This window comes from Anopheles coustani, chromosome 2, assembly GCF_943734705.1.
Source record: "Anopheles coustani chromosome 2, idAnoCousDA_361_x.2, whole genome shotgun sequence".
Taxonomy (NCBI): domain Eukaryota; kingdom Metazoa; phylum Arthropoda; class Insecta; order Diptera; family Culicidae; genus Anopheles; species Anopheles coustani.
Genome location: NC_071289.1, coordinates 30,989,007 through 31,009,858, shown reverse-complemented (window position 1 = coordinate 31,009,858; position 20,852 = coordinate 30,989,007). Strand labels below are relative to the sequence as shown.

The 20,852-nt window shown below is 44.7% G+C and overlaps 5 protein-coding genes across 5 annotated transcripts; 3 read left to right on the top strand and 2 right to left on the bottom strand.

Moving 5' to 3' along the window:
• The first annotated feature begins 1,820 nt into the window (after positions 1-1,820).
• Positions 1,821-6,143, top strand: LOC131267540 (putative defense protein Hdd11-like). The gene is made up of 4 exons (XM_058270444.1): positions 1,821-1,977; positions 4,930-5,145; positions 5,223-5,353; positions 5,786-6,143. Exons 2-4 carry the CDS (start codon positions 4,938-4,940, stop codon positions 5,948-5,950), a joined length of 504 nt encoding a protein of 167 aa, XP_058126427.1. The 5' UTR covers positions 1,821-1,977; positions 4,930-4,937; the 3' UTR covers positions 5,951-6,143.
• An 85-nt stretch (positions 6,144-6,228) lies between these two features.
• LOC131267539 (uncharacterized) lies at positions 6,229-8,018 on the bottom strand. The gene is made up of 3 exons (XM_058270443.1): positions 7,946-8,018; positions 7,295-7,873; positions 6,229-7,209 (listed from the first exon to the last, which is right to left on the bottom strand). Exons 2-3 carry the CDS (start codon positions 7,812-7,814, stop codon positions 6,413-6,415), a joined length of 1,317 nt encoding a protein of 438 aa, XP_058126426.1. The 5' UTR covers positions 7,815-7,873; positions 7,946-8,018; the 3' UTR covers positions 6,229-6,412.
• Positions 8,019-8,128: 110 nt separating this feature from the next.
• On the top strand, positions 8,129-9,317 carry LOC131263776 (ATP synthase mitochondrial F1 complex assembly factor 2). The gene is made up of 4 exons (XM_058266029.1): positions 8,129-8,332; positions 8,406-8,602; positions 8,670-8,780; positions 8,846-9,317. Exons 1-4 carry the CDS (start codon positions 8,260-8,262, stop codon positions 9,275-9,277), a joined length of 813 nt encoding a protein of 270 aa, XP_058122012.1. The 5' UTR covers positions 8,129-8,259; the 3' UTR covers positions 9,278-9,317.
• Positions 9,318-9,381: 64 nt separating this feature from the next.
• Positions 9,382-12,006, bottom strand: LOC131263352 (conserved oligomeric Golgi complex subunit 4). The gene is made up of 5 exons (XM_058265538.1): positions 11,909-12,006; positions 11,625-11,822; positions 10,719-11,552; positions 9,517-10,655; positions 9,382-9,454 (listed from the first exon to the last, which is right to left on the bottom strand). The coding sequence occupies exons 1-5, from the start codon at positions 11,996-11,998 to the stop codon at positions 9,412-9,414; spliced, it is 2,304 nt and encodes a 767-aa protein (XP_058121521.1). The 5' UTR covers positions 11,999-12,006; the 3' UTR covers positions 9,382-9,411.
• Positions 12,007-12,402: 396 nt separating this feature from the next.
• On the top strand, positions 12,403-14,603 carry LOC131263165 (transcription termination factor, mitochondrial). Its single transcript, XM_058265323.1, has 2 exons — positions 12,403-12,874; positions 12,952-14,603. The coding sequence occupies exons 1-2, from the start codon at positions 12,490-12,492 to the stop codon at positions 14,451-14,453; spliced, it is 1,887 nt and encodes a 628-aa protein (XP_058121306.1). The 5' UTR covers positions 12,403-12,489; the 3' UTR covers positions 14,454-14,603.
• Positions 14,604-20,852: the final 6,249 nt, after the last annotated feature.

The following is a 20,852-nucleotide window of genomic DNA, read 5'->3' as shown; positions in this document are numbered from 1 at the left end:
GAGCAATGTGTATGCCGTAATGTTTGCCGGGGTCTCGCGGGAAGTCTGGTGCCCTGCGTTCACCACACGCAACCAGGACGCGCGCGTCCATATGTTAGAGAAATGGCGTCGAGGGATTGGTTGTTCGTACCGCATCGCCATGGTAACCTGATGGAGAAACTCCAAAAATGTGGCTGCGTACTTTCACTGTAGAAACCGTAGATGGAAAGGCATGTTATGTTTTATTAAAGTTTTTTTTAAATTCATTTATTTCTGAAAGCATGACCTGGCCGTATTGCTTAATGTATGTTCAGGCACTTCTGCTCTGCTGGGTTAGTCCACCACGCTGTGTAAATTATCGATTTCTTTGCTCAATAAGTATTACTCCGATACAGAGGTCACAACGGTTTTTTTACTCCGTTTTCATCAACACCGACTCCAGCGCCTAAAGATATGCAATCGTCATAACAGATGAAGTTTGAATAAGTTGGTATCAAAAGTACCGTATTTTTCTGTGTATAACGACCCCCTTTTAGTTCAAAATTGATCAAAGTCCGATTAAGGGGGTTGTTATACACGGGTAACTTTTTGTTTCGATCATAGAGTGGAGGTTAAAACACGTATAACATTGTTACAACTGATGAAAATTAGAAAAAAAAATCAATTTTCAAATTCATAAAAATTGAATAATTTTTTTTTGGGTCGTTATACACGGAAAAATACGGTATACTTATTTTTTTAAGCAATTCAAACGGTTAATTTTTGAGAAACTTGTATTAGCAAGTTCCACACGAAATGATGTAATATCATAAACATGCATATTTTCTTACCCGGCGTCGGCTAACGCCTGCAACTAAGAGGCAATGGGTTGTTGCGTGAAGTACTAATTTAATATGCCTTCGTAAGTATCACAAAACTACACACCAGAAATGACTCGCCTTGTGACGAACATGTCCGCCTTGCCGTCACCTCGTTAATCCAAGCCAGCCCGTGCATGCACGGGCAATCTTGTTCAGCAAACCATCATACCGGTTGGTAGTTGAATCTTCTGTTTTTTCAAAAATGTCAATACCAAATAATATGTGAGGGAGGTACAATCTAGTGACGCCAGAAGTTCACCTGAAGAGCTGTTGTCCAGCAAAGTAAAGAATTTAAAAATGTAGCCTGTGAACAATTTACAATTTACAATAAGAATCAACACCAGATCATAAAGGTTTGGAACCATTTAAATTTGGGAAAAATTAACTTGAACTCTCTCTTTAAAAAAAAACATTAATATTATTTTCTTACCTTCAATAATCCGAAAATTTAAATATAGTCTCCATATATTAGTACTCCTTAACAATTGTTAACGCTGTGATCTTTGGTGTCCCATGTAATGATTTTGAGGTGACCTACTGCCGCTCGCAATGCATTCCCAACCCGGCCCAATCGATACACTCGGTATCAGTACAATAAAGCCAGTTAAACTTTCGGCTTTCATAGTATACACGGTGGCGGCGGTGTGACTGGGCTAATTACCTTATCGGTAGTTCCATCATTACGGCGTACGGTTAGGTAGGTGAGAAGCGCTCGTACGCACATGGCATTACGTCACACCCACCAGCGGCAGCTTCGTGCCCCATCCCAGACGATTCACCTCGTGCGTTCAAGCCCTCGACGAGAACTCTCGCTTTTTCTTCTCATGCTGGTTCATCTGAGATTCGGCGGCATATTCGAATACGCGATCGTCGCTGCGATGGAGCCTCGCGCCTCCGATCTCGCCACACCAACACACCGTGGGCTTTTTTCGCGTTTCAGTTCCAACAACCAACACCAGCCTCAAACGCCCAGGTCCGAACGTGGGTCAGCGTGCAACAAAAGCTTCAAGCTGCGCGGACATTCGTTTCACTAAGCGGTTTGAGTTCGATTCGAGAGGATCAATTCAGAGTCGGTGCCAGAAAAGCCATTCGTCGCGTCTTTACACCACAACCAGTTTACTACCAGGACCTTTTTCGGGTAAGTTTTCTCCAGAGTAGTATTTTGTGAGTTTTTGTGAACAAGTTTACCGTTTACCGCTTCGAAGCACTCACGTTGCAAAATGAAGCGAAAAGGTGGCCGTATATGGTTTGTGACAATCCAAGTGAGTTAAAGTAAGAAGTGACCTCGCTTTAACAAACGTACAGTGCGACTAAGTCATATGGAATTGGGAAGCTGGTAGCCATATTGTTTCGACATGTGTTCGGCATCCTAACACAAAAGAGCTGTACAGGGAGACAAAATGGAAACTCCAAATTTGAAATTAACACTGCAAGCGGTCTGGAGGATATGGTTTCAAAACCTTGTAATTAGATTCAGTGAATGCATTAGGGTAAACCCCAATTGTGTTTGAATTGTGAGCGATGAGTAATATTCCCATGCTTTGATGTAGAGCAGCAGAAAAGAAACGTTACCGACCGCACTTATCATCGTCTTATCCGGTATCTGATCGCCGGTATTACTGATCAACCGCCATTGCGTAATTTTTTTTTAACACTTGCAGTAAAGTTAAAGAAAGGAAATGTTTCAACGGAGTTCCATAACAATAGTAGGTTTTTTTTTCTTAGGAAACGGAAGTAACGTTACAAGGTTCCGCATTCGAATCATTGTAGCAATTACTGTTTCCGCCAGTTTATTAATGTGATGACTTTTAAAACACTCCATTGCCATCGATTGTCTAGCTTATAAGTGGCATCACCCTATGCCATTAGACACATTCTGCCATTAGTATATGTTAATGTATGAATTTATACACTTAACAATTTAACGATCACATAAAAAGATTTTTTTTTTCAAAAATAAAATTGTGATGCTGTTTGATGACCCTCCGATGAGCAGTTTGAGGAAGCAAATTTAACTTGAGCTGCATTCAAATCTACCCCTCGCAATCATGCAAAACCTCGAAAGCCACCATTTTGTTCGTCCAATGACTCGACATTATCCCCCCGGGTGCTATGCTGTGCTTCCTACAGAGCCGATTAGAAGTAAAGCGGCTGGCCTTCGTTAGACGCCACATCGTCCATATAAACCGTACAACCCGTTGGCAAGATTTTGGTTTGCTCCGTTCGCTTGAAGAAGTTGTCTTGCACAGCGACACAGGGGGGCACGACACACAGGCCAGGCTAAAACCTCCCTAGCACAACGGATTGGCACTGGTCACGGTTCATGTATCCCCTCGTTCACCTTCACTCCTCTAGGTTCCAATTGCAAAATTAACGATCCAACACTTTCGGCCGAATCTGAACAAGCTGTCGTCTAAACGGTTTGAAGGATTTCCGCTTTGGGAAGGATTTTCGGAGGAGTAGAGCCATAAAAAACGATCTTCAAAGCTCTCAGTGTCCCTCGCAAGACAAACGGCCTAAACAAAAACCAGTTACTGTTACCTTGCCCTTCGGTCGTTCGGTTTAGACAACGTTTATGGGTTTAAGTCTGGAGGGGACTGTCTGAGACGGGTCTATAAATTGGCAAATGGCCGAAGACCACTTCTCCACCGATGATGGATGGACGACTTGTCGGATCATTCCTGCCGACACACGCGCTACTCGGTCAGATCAAATGTCTACGGATGATGAAATCCTTTTTTTTGTTCTTTTATAAAATCCCCTTCCAGTTTGTTCCAATCACTGGTGCAAGTGAAATGATGGTTGTTTTTTCCACTTTTGTGCCTCTCATGTTTTTCTGCCTCATTTGGGTAAAACCCAAAACAAATACCAGTTTTAGTTAAATCAATCAGACTTTTTTTATCTGCCAACATTTGCTACATTTCTCAACGTTGTTGTATACCCTCCTGTTCTCCTCCATAATCGTGTGTCGGTACAACGCCACCAGCTTATTGCAGGCTGGTGAATGACCTGCGCGCTTAGCGCTATGTTTGAACGTACGCCACGCTTCAAGGCCTTCCGAAATTGCCAACGCGCACTTCGCAGAGATCGTGTACTGATCCGCCGTTGGTGTCTGCGGTTTCGGTGGTATGGGGCGAGACGTGATTGATTTCTTGTTCCCGATTGATGGGTTCTCGTGTACGTAACGAGAAGAGAAAAAAACTCCCTGGTTTTCAAATGATCCGTTGAGAACGGAAATAGTAGATAGGAGGGTACGGCGTGGGGTTGTGTCGGACCTGTTCGATCGCCTTAATGCTCCGAACCGGTGTGTATGTCTGTCTCGCAGTGCCGGTTTAGACGCCTAGCTTGATTATGTATGCGCACTTCAGCATTGACCCAAAAGCCACGCCACCGGTTGAGATGCTGTCACAGTCCAGTAACGGATAGCACGGTACACGTCTCTATATCATTGCCACTATTGCAGAGGAACCTACGATCTCGAAGAGACGATTATGGTAATTTGTACGACCCACTCATTCCCCGGAGACGGCATACAAGAGGAGGCTCTACGATCGCCCGGTGTATGCACATAATTACATTGCGAACCGGTTGACAGGTTCACACCACCAACCCCTCCCCGATCGAAGATGCGGACACACATATGCTTGGGGGCCATCTGTTAACTGTCGTTTGGATCAGAGACACTTTCGCTTTTTTGTTTTTTGCTACCTCAGCTGTTGATGTCGGGTAGATGCAGATTGTGTTTGGGACAACTAGTTTTAAATTGTCATCAAAATCATAGAACACACGAGTATAAGGATTGCCACATATCAGAATGCAAGGCCGAATCAGATGCATGTCCGTGCAGATAAAATTCATGCTTCCATGTGAGGTTTTATTGTAGGTTATCAACAATGTCCAAAGTTGTGTGTGATCAGTGATCAGATTAAAGTTGAACTCATCTAAATATGATTTTGTGATCAACACCATCCATCACCAAGAATTTTATCACTAGATTTCAACTCTAAATCAGTACCGGCTATTCTACAAAAATTTGCCTCTTTAGGAAATCATAATCCCATATTGTAACCATATATCATTTCCGTTACAGTTTTAAAAATGGCGTTCCGTTTTGCCTGTGTTCTGCTCGCCGTGGCCATGTGCGCTGCTCCCGCTTTCAGCTTCTCCGCCGGTGCTCCGGACGGTGCCTGCGGTGACATGATCCCGCAGCATCACACCGACCCGCAGAAATCGGCCGCCCCGTACCAGATCATCCTGTCGAAGAAGCAGATCAAGGGAGGCGAAGGTGTTACGATCACCGTCCAAGGTAGGTGCTACACTTGTGATTGATTGGTCGTTGTGAATCATAGAAATGCTATACTTTCCTCTCGATGGCAACCATAGGTAACAGCGCGAAGGATACCATCAAGGGACTGCTGTGCCAGGCACGTGTCGGCGAAACCCCGGTCGGTGCCTTCGATGTGCCACCGAACAACAACTACATCCAGAAGCTAGACTGCGGCAACTCCAAGGCGGTAAGGGTCTCCAATACTACATCCGATTTCTTTTACACCAGTGGCGAAGCACTACCAGTTGTGCACCTGGGGTTGCATTTATACTGATTTGCATTAAAACGCAAAAAAAGAATCAGTTAAACGGCACGATACCATCGAACGAGCCATGTAATAGATTTTAATTAGCCACGACGAAGCTGCAACCGGGTTGTTTTGAGCTGGTTAAATTACCATCAAATCGGTTCACTCAGATCTTTGACAGCGTATCGATAACCCCACCGGCGAGGTGAAGGGGAAGTGTGACCGTACATTCGCCATAGGCTTACCGTTACTTCGCGCCGTAAAAGAAAAAAAAATGCACCAGCGACGGGTGCATTCACCATTATCGGTTTCTGCTGCCAATTGAAATGCAATATAATGTCCTCCAACCACTCCACCCCACTTCCTTTGCAGTCGGCCGTCACACACAAGAAGATTGCCACCCCACCAAACGCCATCACCTTCAACTGGGTAGCGCCGAAGGGACTGAGCGAGGAGGCCCGTGTCTACTGCACGATCGCGCTGAACGGTGGCGTGTTCTGGGTGAAGCACTCGTCCGACTTCCTGAAGGTGAACTAAACCGTGAACGATCTCTGGATACCCCGCTAGTACCACCGTCTACATCCCACAAACATCGGTCCTGGTGACCGGTGTGGGAGGGATCCTACACAAAATATTTTTTTTTCTTGACGTTAGGGACGCGGAATCCAAGGAGATTTTTACTCAACTGGACAATACTAAGATTAACAACAAATACCCGTTTTACCTGATAGACAATAAACATACCAACGACCGTAAAACAAACCACATCGTTAAGTTATTCGTTACATTTAAACATTTATATTTTATTTGTGTGATGTTTTCAAATGCTTTGTACGTTGGAAATAGTTCTTAAAAAAGATGTTACAAAAATTCTGAATTCCTTACTGGTAAAAGTTTCACTTTGGACTTATATTAAAATTCTTTTAAAAAGTAAAACAAAATGCTGATAAAATTGCGTGTGATAAATTCGTATCAAAATTCGTTTCAGTTGCCACCGAACTATTTTCTAATGGCAATGGACAGGTACCCATTATCGTAGTACAGCTCATCCTTTTCGTCCAGGATGTCCGGATTGCGTAACGGTTGGAGATCACGGAATGGATTGATGGCCGCTCGCTTGACGAACGTAAACTTCTCCTCCTCGTACAGCCTTTCCGCCTCGCCCAGTACAATCGTGCAGTCATCGATCGCCTCCGCGTAGGTGTACGAGGTGAATGCAAACGTTACATTCTTAATGCCCAACAAGGAGCGTATTGTCTGTGGCCAGGTGTGTTGTGATGCATTGTTGATATCGTTAAAGCCACAGTTCATTGCAACTATGAGCTGGGGATGTTCCAAGATACCCGGTAGCTCGTGGTATAGCGATCTATAGTACATATGCTCTACCTTCTGACCCCCGTGATAGTTGATGGAAACGGTACTCTTGGTGGTTAGTAATTCAGGCCCGATGAAGCAGATTTTAACCGTTTCTAGTTTCGGTAAGTAGGCAAAAAGTGCGGCGCAAGTTGTACGATTAAAATAAATGGGCTCTTTGCATGCGCCGACAATGTAAATGACCAGTTTGTCTCCCAACTGGTCCGGTATGCCAGTTGTTTGTAACAGGTAGAGGATTGTACCTACCCAGGAAAAGTGCGTGGCGTACTTCAGGTCTTCCAGCTGATTCATGGCAGGTATATCAGGTGATGGTTTTCGAAGTTCCCTGCCCGTTACAGCGCCGGCTAACTTATAGTTATCGCATGGAAACGATATGTCGTCCAGCTCGGGAATGTGTGTAAGGTTAGTCATTTTTGGTTCAACTAGAAATAGTAAGAAATAAAACATTTTAAATGGACCATATTTCAAATATTGATTATACCATAAAAGTTTAGATAAAATACTCACCGTGGTTCAACATAAAATTGAGCGCATACTCTTTGCACCACTTGGAATGTTTGAGTTGATCCTGATCCTGGTGATCTTGGGAGCAGTAGGCAACCTGATGGCAATCTCCGCAAAGCTTTAGCTTTCCTGACGACACATTCTGACAAACGTTGCACAAGAGCGGGTGTTGTAGAAGTATACGCTCATGGTACTCCAACGGACGATTTAGGACCTTGCCCGCCAAGAATATCGCACAGTCAATTTTCCGCTGCAACTGTCGCTTACGGTCACGCTCATCAACGCGCTTATCCAGGATGGCTTCCGCACATCCGAGTATGTGTTCGGCGTTGGTCGCTTTCATCACAGAGGCAACCGCTTGGCAGAACGGTTGATGTATATTCCAATCGAATACCTGATGCTCAACGCTACAATACTTGATTAGCTTGCAATGCGGGCATACTATCTTCGTTTTCGTGGACGGTTTTGTGCAGTTTACGCGGAAGCAATTGTTGCATCGGTTCGTATTAAAGTTGTTGTACATTTTGTTTCACTTTGTTACGATGGCACATTTGTTGATTGGCACAGATGAGATGAGAAAACCTGCAGGAAAAACGTTCATATTTTCAATACCGTAAGTAGATTACCGCCAAGAGGCGTTTGTTATTTACTTACCGAGCAATTATTTCTCCGCAGTCGGTGCTGGAGTCGTAGAATCCTGGAAAACAAGATTGTCTTTTGCATGTCAACAAAACACTTTTCCAGGGAGCTACTTTCCGTCGCGATGAATCTGTCAAATGGGATTCGAATCTTTAGAATCCGTCTAGGGATCGAATCTTCGAATATTCCGAATCCCGATTCTGCCAACACTAGTATTTTGTTTTGCTACGTCTTTCGTAATAAAACCTTACCTTCAACGAACGGATTTTCTGCAAAACATCGGGAATTTACATAAGTTCTTTTGGAGAGAAAACACGTTCATCAAGAAAATGCTACGCTCTTGCCTAGCCAATTTCGCCCGACTCCATCGTCCTGTGCATCAGATATCGATTCGAAATTATCGTACGTACAAAGTTGCACAATGTATCGTTTTTAAGTGTTTATATCATTTGCTCTACCTTGTTTTATGTTTCAGCGGCTTTACCGAAAAGGTTCTACAAAAATACCGGCGTTATATCAAGCAATGGACGATACGAAATAACGCTGGACAGTCGAAAGTTGAAAACGCCCAGAGGTTTACCGTTCTACGTGGAAAGTGAGCCTCTTGCCATTGCGATCGCCACGGAATGGGATGCTCAGAAAGATGTGGTTGATCGATCTACAATGCATTTGGTAGGATTGGCTCTTCTTCAGTGGTTACAGGGCATTTTCTTTACGTATGCTTTACCGGATTTTACAGACCGCCCTCAGCAGCACGGTTATCGATAATCCGAATAGCATCCAGAAGCACGATATGGTGAATTATTTAGTCAACTACTTCAACACCGACACTATCCTGTTCCACTCGAATGTATGTATCGATTTGATATTTTTTGGATTTCTTACCACTAATTACTTTATTCTCTCTATCACCAGGAAGAGCGAGAGTTGAAAAAGCTACAAAACCAAGAGTGGAACCCGATCGTCGAGTGGTGCAACAAACGCTACGAAGTGAACCTCACCTCAACGGATTCGCTTGTGGTGCCAACATTTGAGCCCGGTATGGCAATGAACCTGGCTCGATACTTTACCTCGTATAACGCGGCGGCCCTGCATGGGTTTGTGTTTGCGGTAGATGTGATCAAGTCCATCATTCTTACGCTGGCTTGCGTCGATCGGCACATAACACCCGAGAGAGCTGTGCAGCTCGCGCGGCTAGAGGAGGAATTCCAACAGGGCCACTGGGGAAAGGTGGAGTGGGCCCACGACGTGCAGCGACTAGATTCGCAGTCCCGCTTGTCGGCCGCATTGCTATTCATTTATTTTAACTCGAGCAATGCTTTTGAGAAACAGAAAATTTCACTTTAATGCGGTTGATTAAAATAAACGGACCGACCGACTTATCAAAATGAACAAAATATAGGAAGTAATTGTTAACAGAACGATCGAGTAATGAAGAAAACCCGATTGTTACTTGTGTTATAGGTGCGTTTATTTCAAGGTTATAGTTTAATCTTTTTGATATCCTCCATCTTAAAGTCGATCCTAAAAGAAAGATAAGGGATGTGTTAAAATAGTCACACTCAATTTTTAAATTTATTACCTACCTTAGCGCTAATATCGACCGTGCTTCATTGGCCGTCAATCTCCAGCTTGCTGACGACGATTCCCAATACTCGGGCAGCTCGGAAACACTCTCCAAGTTCAGGATCGTACCCATCTGCAACAGCTTAGCCAGTTTGTCTCTTACTGACCAGGACGTGGCACCGGTCAGGAAGGAAGCGAGCGCTCGTACCTCCTGATCCAACACTAACCCACCCATACGGTTGAAGGTCGTCTTCTTAATTGCACGCTCCATACGGGTCGTTATTTCCGTCGTAACGATGCTGACCAACGCATCAAAGTTGCGTGGCGTCAAGGCTACCTTGAACGAATTCAGCAGCCCATCGATCTGCACGATCAGAAACTGTACAAACGTCTCCCCCGCCTCGTACGTGGCCAGCTCCTCCTCTGTCAGGTTGTGGTTGTGCGTAAGAAACTGATCGACCCACGGATGCAGCCGGGGTTTAATCGCCGATGAACGCAACTGCTGGAAGCCAAAGTCCACCAGCGCTTTTAGCGAATCACCGAACGACTTCAATCCACCCAGACAGCTGTCCAGCTTCTCCTTCTCCCGGGCGCTCATCGTTGGGAACGTGATCTCGACCTCTTCGGCCATCATTTTCCACAGCGTCTCGATGAACTCCGTCGACATGTCGGCATTGTTGAGCGCGGCTATGAACCTTCCCCGTGCATGATCGGAATCGCTCGTCTGCAGCCGTCCCTGCTGGATGGAGCTTTGGAATGCGTTGTACGCTTGGGCCAGATCGATGTAGCCCGTCGGGTAGCCGGCCTTTAGAGGAGATTTGAGAGCCTTCAAAAAGTCCTCCTCGAGGCAGCTGGCCGCGTTGTTGATGACCGCACAAACGCCGTCGAGTGATTGTGTCCCGTTCGAACGACGGATGCACTTTCGCACGATAAAGAACACATCGTCTAGCATGCTCGAACACTGCTGCCCGTCCTCTAGCTTATCGAGCCCGATCGCCTTCAGTACGCTTTCCTCCATAAAGTATCGCTCAAACAGTAGATATGTACCAAGCAGTTCCTGCATCTGCGTGTTTAGACGAGACTTTTGCAGCAAAGTGTTGAGTTCGGACAAACGCTCCTGTTTCACTTCCGGCGAGAGGGAGCTTTTCTCCAAATCGTTCTAAGGGGTTAGAGAAATTCAAATTTTATCTATTCCTGTGAGCAAACTTCATTTTCTACTTACAGTACATCGTCGTTTGATAAATTTCACATACAGCTCCGCACGCGAATGCATGATGGTAATCTCCCCAATCAAACTATCGATGTCCTTCGCGTTCAGCTTGTCGATCGAGCCTCCACCACCGGAAGCTTTTCGGTAATGGCCCATACCGCTCGAACTGTTGCCCGCACTCTTAATATAGTCATTGATTTGTGCGATCCTTCGGCCCGTCTGACGATTGCGATTAAACTCCTGCACGCATTTGGTAACCTCATCATCACACTCTCGCTGCAGTATACGGCATATCTGCACCAACCGGCCCGGCCCATAGCAATTCTCGATGATCGCCTGATTCACTTCGATCACGCGGGCAATATTTTCGAGCAAAATCGTCAATGTGTCTGCGTAAGCGACTGCTGTACGTTTTTCGGCTTTCGCAATGTCCATCGAGGAGCGCAGTTCCTTGGCGGCCTTGGCCTGCAGCTTGCCGCAGATGTACGTCATGAACTTTTCGAGACCCTCGTCGTGCATGCCGAGTAGGGGGAAAATTTTGAAAAACCGTTCCACCGATGCTAGATCATCCCGCTTGACCGCCTCGTCGAACTTTTGGTTTACCATCTGCTGTATCTGTACCGTCGCTTGCTCGAGTGTGGAAACCGCTTTGCTTACGGAGGTAATCGAGCCGCTGACGTCGTCGGCTGTTTTCTGTAGCAGTGTCTTGTCCATCGACAGGAACCGATTCACGTGCGCAGCCCCCTGCTCGAAATCTTCCTCGCGTATTGCAGTCATCACACCCTGGCTGCACAATTGAAGATCGATCAAATCGTGCACTCGCTGCTGACATTCCGAGACTCGACTCTAGTAGAAGGTTAATTGGAGGAACAGTTAGCAGGAACAGAAAGTGATCGTGCCAGCTATTCGATCACTTACCCTTGCCTCATCAAGCCGCCGCACTTTGGCGCTCACACTTTCCGCCAACGATGCGGTGTGGTTGATCATTTCCGACAAATGCCGGCTTTTGTCCGACACCACGTTAAGACTGCTAAGCGCTATTCCTATGCTGCGCATTTTCGCCTCTAGCTGGCACTGCTGCGAAAGGATCTCTTCCAGGCGAGAATCGATTTGTTGCTGCGAATGAATAACGAAACCAATTTCACGATGGTCAAATGTTACGTCGTAATGTAGTTATAGTCATCATATTCAATAGCACACACCTCTTTTTTGGAAATCTTTTCACAAACATCTTCTATCCCAGCCGATGTGCCGATGTCGCTATCGCCTATAAAACTTTCCAATTTTATCATACTGAACGCGTTTTTCTCACAGAACAATTAATTATACAGCGATTAAAAACTTTACTAAACACTGGTGATTGTTTACATTGAATAAAAAGCAAGAAGAAAAGTGATTTGTTGGCAAACTGTCAACCTTGGAGATAAGGATATGTCAATTTAATTATTTTTATCGTTGAATTTTTGTTATTCTAATGTATTTCTTCAAGTAAGATGGCAAAATACAAATTCTACTAGTCCTAATAAAAAATATGATCTCAACTCAATCATCAACGAAGAAACCATGAAAAATTAAGAATTATAAATTTAAAATAGAACTGAATGGTAAAACGATGCGTTTCCTGAAGGGTTTGTTTATTATTATGAATTTTGACGTTTCTCAAACCGGTGTGGTTGGTTACCAAACACTCTTCACTCTCGTACGATCGCGAAAGAAAGAAACAATTTCTACGCTGTATTTTTATCATTTTTGCTTGTACAAATGTAGTTAAATCGTAGCGAAGATGCTGAGGTTACTTCAATTCCTACCTAAGAAGTGCAGTGCTTTAACTTCCCACAGAGGTTTCTTTGCGGGCAGCGTGAATGGTGGAGTTTTGCGTCATGCATTTCGCACAAATGACGACGTAAACAAAGACGATCTGCAGCTATCTTTAGACGATTCGATATCGGCAGCCACAGCACTCTGGAATAAGGAGGAGCTTTTATCGCGCATGAAATCTCTCCTAAACTGCAGCCAAGAGCAGTCGGAAATACTTTACAAAGCGAACAAAAAAGCATTACGTGTATTCGCGCCGAAGCTGTTAACTGATAACATTGAATTGTTGCGTGCACATGGTATCGAAGAGAAGTATATCTACGATAACCCGAGGGTACTTTCGAATCCAACAGGTACAGGATAGGGGGGAGGGGAAGGGATGAGAGATGACAACGACTGTTTGCATAACGATACTTTTCTTTGTTTGCAGATGAACTTACCAAAAAGCTTCGATTATTGCATGAGCTACCAGCTGTAGACGATTTCAAAATGCTATCCCCGTTTCTAAAGGCATCGATAAATGCAATTCAACACATGATCGACGTAGCGAAGCAGGAAACCATAGCCGGTGGAAACCGTATTAACTACGTTAGCGAACGAACCGGCACCGACACAGTGATCGTTACGAAATTTTTTGCATCAAACATTCGAATCTATCGTATTGCGCTTGATAAGTTTACGTCTAATCTAGAAATTTGTCTACAACATCTTGAACCCGCAGATGTCGTTCGACACCTTTCGGTACTAGCTTACGCGCCCGCCTCTATAAGGGAGCGGCTGGCGGCGCTTAAAAACTCTCCGCTGGAAACGATCAAACCATGGATGGTACGGGTACCGGATATTGCGCTTAGCAAATCGTTCGAGGCCGTCATCGAAAAGGGAAAGCAGCCCGTGTTTAAGGACAACGTGACGGGCATATGGTTCGAAACCTACGTTATCAAGCGCATGGAAGCGCTTCTCAACTGCTCCGAGGAAACGGCCAAATCCATTTACGACAAGTGCAAAGGATTCGTTTCACTGGTAGATAATATTGAGTTTTTGTTGGAGAAAAAAATTCGCCCAGAAGCAATTGTGAAACACTCGCTGATACTGACAACGAAGCGAGAGGATTTGCACCAGAAAGTTGCCACCTTGGAAACACTCCAATGCCTGCGGAACTTGAACGATGTCATACCGTTATGCACACTGAAAGTGTATCAGTTGAGAAAAATTGTGTCTACCCTAAACAACGAACAGCTTGGCCCGGGCAGTACCAACCGGATCTACTATTTTGCAGACAGTACTGGCTTCCCACCGAGCGAGGTGACAGAACAGTTTGCCCGCCGAACGTTTATGTTTCGACTTCCTAAGGATAGCTTTTTGGAAAACTTGAAACTATTCCAGCAGCACATGAATCGTGAAGACATCCTGGCCGACCTGTGGGCCTTCAAATACTCACCAGGTATCGTGGCGGAACGTATCGAAAGGGCGAAACAGGTCCGTGGAAAAAAATTGATGCCGTGGATGGTTCGTTGTCCGGATGTAGTGTTGGAAAAATCGTTGCAGCTCACCAAAGAAAGCGGCCTGTTGCTAGGAGAAAATGAAACCATTGTCGAGTATTTCTGCAAACGGTTAGGGTTCGATCGCGAGGTGGCCAATTCCATTATCCTCAAAGCACCCTCCGTCCGAAACGTCCGTATTACGAAGGTTAAAAAGGTGATTGATTATCTGCTGGATGAGCTGGACTATCAACCACAGGACATTGCCCTAAATCCTCGCATCCTGATGCACAGTCTACAAACGACGAAGAAACGGATGAATCAGTTGAAGGAAATTGGTTGTCGGCCAAAGTCTTTAATAATAGTATGTAAAAGTCAACGACAGTATGACTTATTCGTTAAGGAATGGGTTGATTCGAAGGAGAGGATAAAAAAAGTGAAACAATATGGTTGAATAAACCCTATGGCTATTGTTAGTGTAAAAAACTTGAAAAGATACTGTAGAATACAGATTGTAGATAATAATTTAAAAAAAACTGGCAGTAATAACTACTGAATCCGAATTCCACTACTTCACAAACCCTTATTTTTGATATTTGAAATGAAAGTATACTTCAGATAAACAAAGCATTTAACAAATTATTATAACTGGAGTTGTTCATAAAATGTTACAGGTCAAATAAAAAACACTAGTGCTTAATGAATACTCATTGCAATCATTACAAAAATCAGACGCTGTACAGTAATATCAAATAGAGTTAAAATATGATCAACTGCCATTAAGCTGACGTTTTGATAAATGAATTTGAAATTGTGACTGCTACACTGCAATATTAAAGAAGGTGAAGTTATAGCCATATTTTGACATTCTTGTGAAGGATAATATTAAAATTAGGAACAGAAATAATCATGAAGGGCCGCGTCTAAAATCCCGTGTTGCGCTAAATGTTTTTAAATGAATGACTTACGATTTTACATAAAGTTTTGATAACCAAAATTCAATTGTACAAATGTTAAACCAACAATACGTCAAATACGACTGTCAGCTGTTTCTCTGCCGAATCACCTGACCTGATTGAAGTCGCAGCACGAATCTGCAGTCTGTTCCGAGCAACTGAACGGAAAAGAGCGTGTGTGGTCGGCCGCCGCACGCATTGTGTACAGTTTTATTTTTCTAGCATACCCATTCGAGAAGCAAAGTTTTTAGTGCTTGAACGTTCATCTGAACCGCAAACAATTAGCGTTCGTATCGCGGCATTACTCGCTGCCGTGTGTAATCATCCATATAGTGAAAGGTGAAACAATGGCGAGTCCCTAGTTCGGTCAGTCGTAAAAGAGCAAAGCAAAACGCAGCAGCACGGAGAGCACCGAAAAGGTTGCTAGGAAAGAAAAAAAAGTAAGTGGTGATGGCGAAGCAGTCACAGAAGTGTTGCCGTTTTGTGTTGTTCGTTGTCTCTTGCGAAGATCTGTGCAAGGACCTGGCGTAGATTTGTCGTGGCAGGATCGCGCTTATTATGATTATCTCGGTAATTTTCCACTTCCTGCGACCCTAATGGGGAGGGTGGACCATAAGGTCCTTGCCTGCCTGTTGGTCGCAATGTTTTTTCTTTTTCTTGTTTTCCTCCCTCGTTCCATTCGATACGATGAACTGTGTTGCGAGAAGGTAGTGTAGCTTTGTGTACGCACGGGTTTTAAGAAGTACACCATACTGCTGCGCCTTTGTTATGAGTTTACGCGACTTCTGCCCATCGTCGAGATCGTCGGAATGGGCAAACTTTTACGGTACAGTTTTTTTGGGAGCTACGGGCAAGAAAAGATGAAGTTAAACCTGATAGCACAACACACACACTAGACCTGGGAGAGCTGTAGAATGATTTGTACGGTCGGAAGTGACGTAAACGGGGTGGTGCGAAGGGGTGGCGTGGTGTGTTTGTTGCTGAAGGTTATCCGCTTTCCGTGTGTGCAAGTGTGTTCGCTTATGCTAAAACACAAGCACTAGTGTTTTTCGTTTCGATCGTTTAGTCGCTTTGATAAGTCTGAAATATTTCCTATCAACTTCGCAGCTCGTGCAGTGTTGTGTGCCCTTTCGCGTGAAGAAACCAATCATATGCTAGAAACGATGATGAGATTACTCATGAACCCCCCCGAATCACGGTTTCAGACTATCTAGCCTGTGGCACGAAACATGTACGCACTAATGGGCAACACAGTTAAGGGCCTGATGACGTCGTTTTTTGTTTTGCGTTTGGGGATCACTTTTTAAGGGTTTCGTTCTTTTTCTCTGCGTAGTGCGTCCCATGCGAAAAAATAAATCACTAGCCAGTAGTGGATGTTCTTCGCACTGGTACACTTAAATGTGTGAGTAGACCAGTTTGCCACCCAGTGTGGTACGTATGTTTCTGTGCGGTTTGTGACACGGTACGTACCTGTTCTTCGACGGTCCGCGGCTCAAGCAGATCAAGTAGTCCTCGCCGAGAGGTTCGTAGCAACCGAGGGAAGAAAACGCGAATCCTACCTTCAAACTTGCTGTGAACACCACCAAGATCTGTGCTGTTTCCTAGGTATATTCGTGACACCGTCGATGTTTACAAATACTCTCACCTACCCCCAACCCCCCATTCTCTACCTCGTTCGTTCGTTCAAAGTGAGATCTGCTAGCGGGATGGTTTGCTTGGTTTTGCCAAAAATAAAAACAACAAGGTTGTTGCAGGACAGGTACCAAAACAAAAACGAAACGCAAAAAGAAAACAGTAAGGAAAGAGCATCGCGCATTAAAAGTCCCGAGTGACGTGCTCCTGGGTTTCTTCGAGGAGGTGAACAAGATACGGGATAGTGTCTCTGCACTCTGCGTACAAGAGGCGAAAAGTCGGCCATTCCGACCGAAATCATATGGTCGTGGGTACAGCGTTTTCCTTTCGTTTCCATACGTTATACCGTGTTCGGCGCGATGACGCGATCAAATGGCGATCCCAGCTACGTGACGGGGGACCGAAGGAAAGAAAGCATAAAGAAAAGCCTACTCGATCGAAAGTGCCTCGCAGCGTCTCGAAACAAAGAGCACGGGACACGGGTTCAATTGCCTGCGCGGAGTGGTGTGATAAATATTTTGCAATTTCGCGAAAAGCGCGCGCGTGTACGTGTGTGTGTGCGTGTTTGTGCGCAGAACGCAAGATTAGTTTTTGTTTGTGTTTTTCCTCTTTCGTCCCCCTCCCCCCGCCCCCCACCATCACTTCGTGCTTTGTTTTGGGACCAATGTCAAGAAAAGGAAAACAAAACAAACTGGGAGGGTAAAAAAACATTTAGTCCTGCGTTGCAATGGCAGAAATTTAATTTTACGTAGCGATTTAAAAACAGCACACACCGCGAGTTTTGCGGCGATGATGTAGTAGTGTTCATTCATGATTTCGCATGAATTAAAGAGCTTGATTAGCAAGGAAATAGAAATGTCCATCCTTTTCTTTCTTGAGAGCCGTATTTGTACCAAATGTGACATTTCCATCGATTTGTTTCGCTCGGGACAAAACTTTTCCAAAATCGCAGGCCCCCATTGAACATCCTTTGTGTGATGCCAGAAAGGGTGTTTTTTTTTATTTCTGGTCCTTTTTTTCACAAACCCCCAGGGCATTAATTGACGGATAAAGTTTCGTAACCAAGCATATCATATTTACCTTACCGTTTCACACCAGGCCGGCATGAGGACATTTAAATATTACCCCGCATTAATCCGCAAAGGTAACCCATTCCCAGTCGTGTTTTCTTCGGTCGGAAGAAAGGAGCAAAAACTCGTCGCCACTTCAAATCCCACCGCCCAGACATATAGTGCAACTGTCTGTTTGCCTGCTTGTCTGGACCCGGTCCTCCGTCGAGCTGTCCTCTTTTCTACCGTGAGTGATGCACGTGCTGCATTGCTGCAGCTTCAAACGGTGTCTAGTGACGCCTCCACTGGGTAAACTGCACCTTTTCGCCGGGTTATCTCTGCCCGGAGCCACTTGCAGTCGCACACGGAGCTCAGCTAGTTTTCCACCAGTACCAGTTATCAATGATTATAGCTCACAGACAGACAGTGTTTTGGTGTTGCAACAAGGCAAATATAAAGCTTGCGAGTTTGTAATTTCAATATCGATTTTAGGCACGCTGCCGACCACCGGTATGGTATCTTGGGGGAAAGTCAAAGTAAAGGGTAGTAAAAAATAACTACACACTTCCAGCGATGTGTTTCCCCATCAAACCGCGGTTTTGTAATCCGAGTTGGTAAATATTTCCCTGCAAATAACACGACCCTTCGGTGGGGGCCTTTTTCATACGAAAAAGAGATTTTAATTTTCTGATGCGGTTACCCATATCGATTACGCTTGATGCTCGTTTTTGTAGCTCTTCCGTTGCTTATCAGCACCAGATGGTCAAGAACCGAGAGCAGGTAGTTAATTAATCAATCACGTCACTTTCCTCTTCATAATTACTTTTTGCCATCGATCGATGATTGACGAGAGAACGATGTTTACGTACGATACGTACGATACGTTGAACTTACCGTCGTTAAAGTTATCGCCCTTATGGGAAAAACTTAATAACACCTCTTGGTGGCTTTATTGTTTATTACTGGATGAGTATTAGAAACAAAAGATAAACATGTCGGTAGTATTTTTCTTTGTTGTCTGTTATCATATTTTGTAACCTTTTGTTTTTCCTAGGACCTCCCTTCAATCAATTGCTCACACGGTAAATAAAACACTCCCAATAATTTTTCTGCTTACGTTTAAAGGTTTACTTCCCTCCCGTCGATACTCTAATCATCCTCCCCCTTTTATCGTTGCTCCGCGAATTCCTGTTTTATCTACACAGTACCGATTCGATTTTCTGATGCAATAGGTTTGGTCATGAAATATTCATTCGTTGCGAGTGGAAATAGCATTACACACGGTTGTGCACAAGTGGTTTGGTAGAATATTCCAAAATGGCTCTCTGCTGTCGATGCACTAATACTCTTTTCTCATCAAACGGGCAGCCGGTTTGTAAAGGAAATGGTAGACGAGATACATCGAGAATCATTTTAAAAACGTAACTGCTGAAATGTTTGCTTAACGACGATGGGACACTTTTCCGGTAGGTTAGTGGGTTTTTACGTTAACAAAAAATGCTTGCCCATTGGTACACGCCCGCGATCACGTCGACGGAAGAAATGCAAACATAAGGTACGTGTCTTAGAAATCTTATCGCGTCAACCTGACCGACCAACCTGGTGGCACCCGCGTCGGAAGGGTGGACTCTCAGTAAGCAATCCTTCTTTACTTTTTTTTCGATAACGGCAAAATGTCGTCAAGAGCACCGCCACGTTTGTTTTTTTTTTATTTTTCCTTGCGTGAATCACTCTTGCGGAAGCGTGGTGTGGTGGGTAAAGGGTGCTTAGAAGTAGCTAGAAATGAGTTCGACGGCAAGGTTCAAGGCCCGTCGTTCGGGCCGTGGGTAATGATAATTTGAGGGCACGATCGACGCCATCGGTGTCGGCGGTTTTGCCTGCCGCCGGCTCTTAAGCTGTGCTCGGTTCAGTATTTAGCATTTTTGCGTCATAGCAGTTGGTGTCCGGCTTCGTTTTGCCGCCTAGAAAAACAAAAGAAAGTAACACAAGGACACCACTGTGTGCAGTGGATGGCTGTAAACAGGATCGTTCGAACGGAGAATAAACTGTGTCTTTGGCGAGAATCGTAACACGCCAGTTCGTTTGAAGACAAAGACTGCAATAAGTGTCATGTCGAGGGCAGGCCTTGAACGAAGATCGTTAACTGCACCATTAAAGTTTGGCAAAGTGTTTTGTGTTGGTTGCGATGGTTTTGGAAATAGAAAATTAAATAGACTATAGGTACTGGAAACACTTAAAGGGACGATCAAAGAAGCTTTAACTGTTTGTCTGGATACAAAACGAAACGCTCCATTAAGTGTCATTTGGATGTCTGATGCATGTCAAAACAAAGACCGGAACACAAGACGGTAGCATCTTCGTTGATCAGTCCGCAGATCGCGTACCGGACACTACCACCACCACCACACCTTCGCATCGCGGTTGACCTCCGCGATCGTACGTGCCGCACAGATGATCCAAACGTAGTGATGTTGGTGCGGAGTGAACAACGAAATGTAAAACCTCTTTGAAGCACTCGCAGATCCACTACAAATGGGCCAAACAACGGTGCCCGCGGACACACACAACCGCAGCGCGAAACCAATCCACGTTGATCATCTGTTTTGTGTGATCGTACACCTTGCGTCCGTGTTGGTGGCGCGGCAGGTAATGCCAGCTGCTTGATCGCGAACTCTGGTTCCGCGAGCTCCCGTCACCGTCTACGCGCTTTTGCGCGTGTTTTGGCAAGTGCTGTCCGCTGTCCCCACCGCAGCATTATCAGCATCACACTAATGGAAAGGGAAGTCCCAATTTTATAAGAAACATGCGCAATTTGTCCACCGAGCAGAAAGTTTGCTTCGGGTCTCGTTATACTAATGACGTAGATTACGTTTGTCATGACGTGAGATTTGATATTTACGCGAATGTTCCAAGTAAAACTGACTGTCACCGTCTATGCATGACGGGATCGTTTGTTGTTTTCCCTTTAATTTGGCCACCATATGAATTTTGCCATCCTTTACCTATTTTAAATTACCTTTTACTGTCACATCCCCTCTATCCCATGCCAGCTCAATGATTTTCCACATTGAAGTGTGTCTCGTTATCAATAATTTCATGCTAGCAAAGTACGAATTTTGCACACAAACACACACATCCTTACACCATGTTCAACTTCCGCCAGACACGTCGGAAGCCCGGCCGGAAGACGTTCGAAACCCCCAAGTGATTATGGTG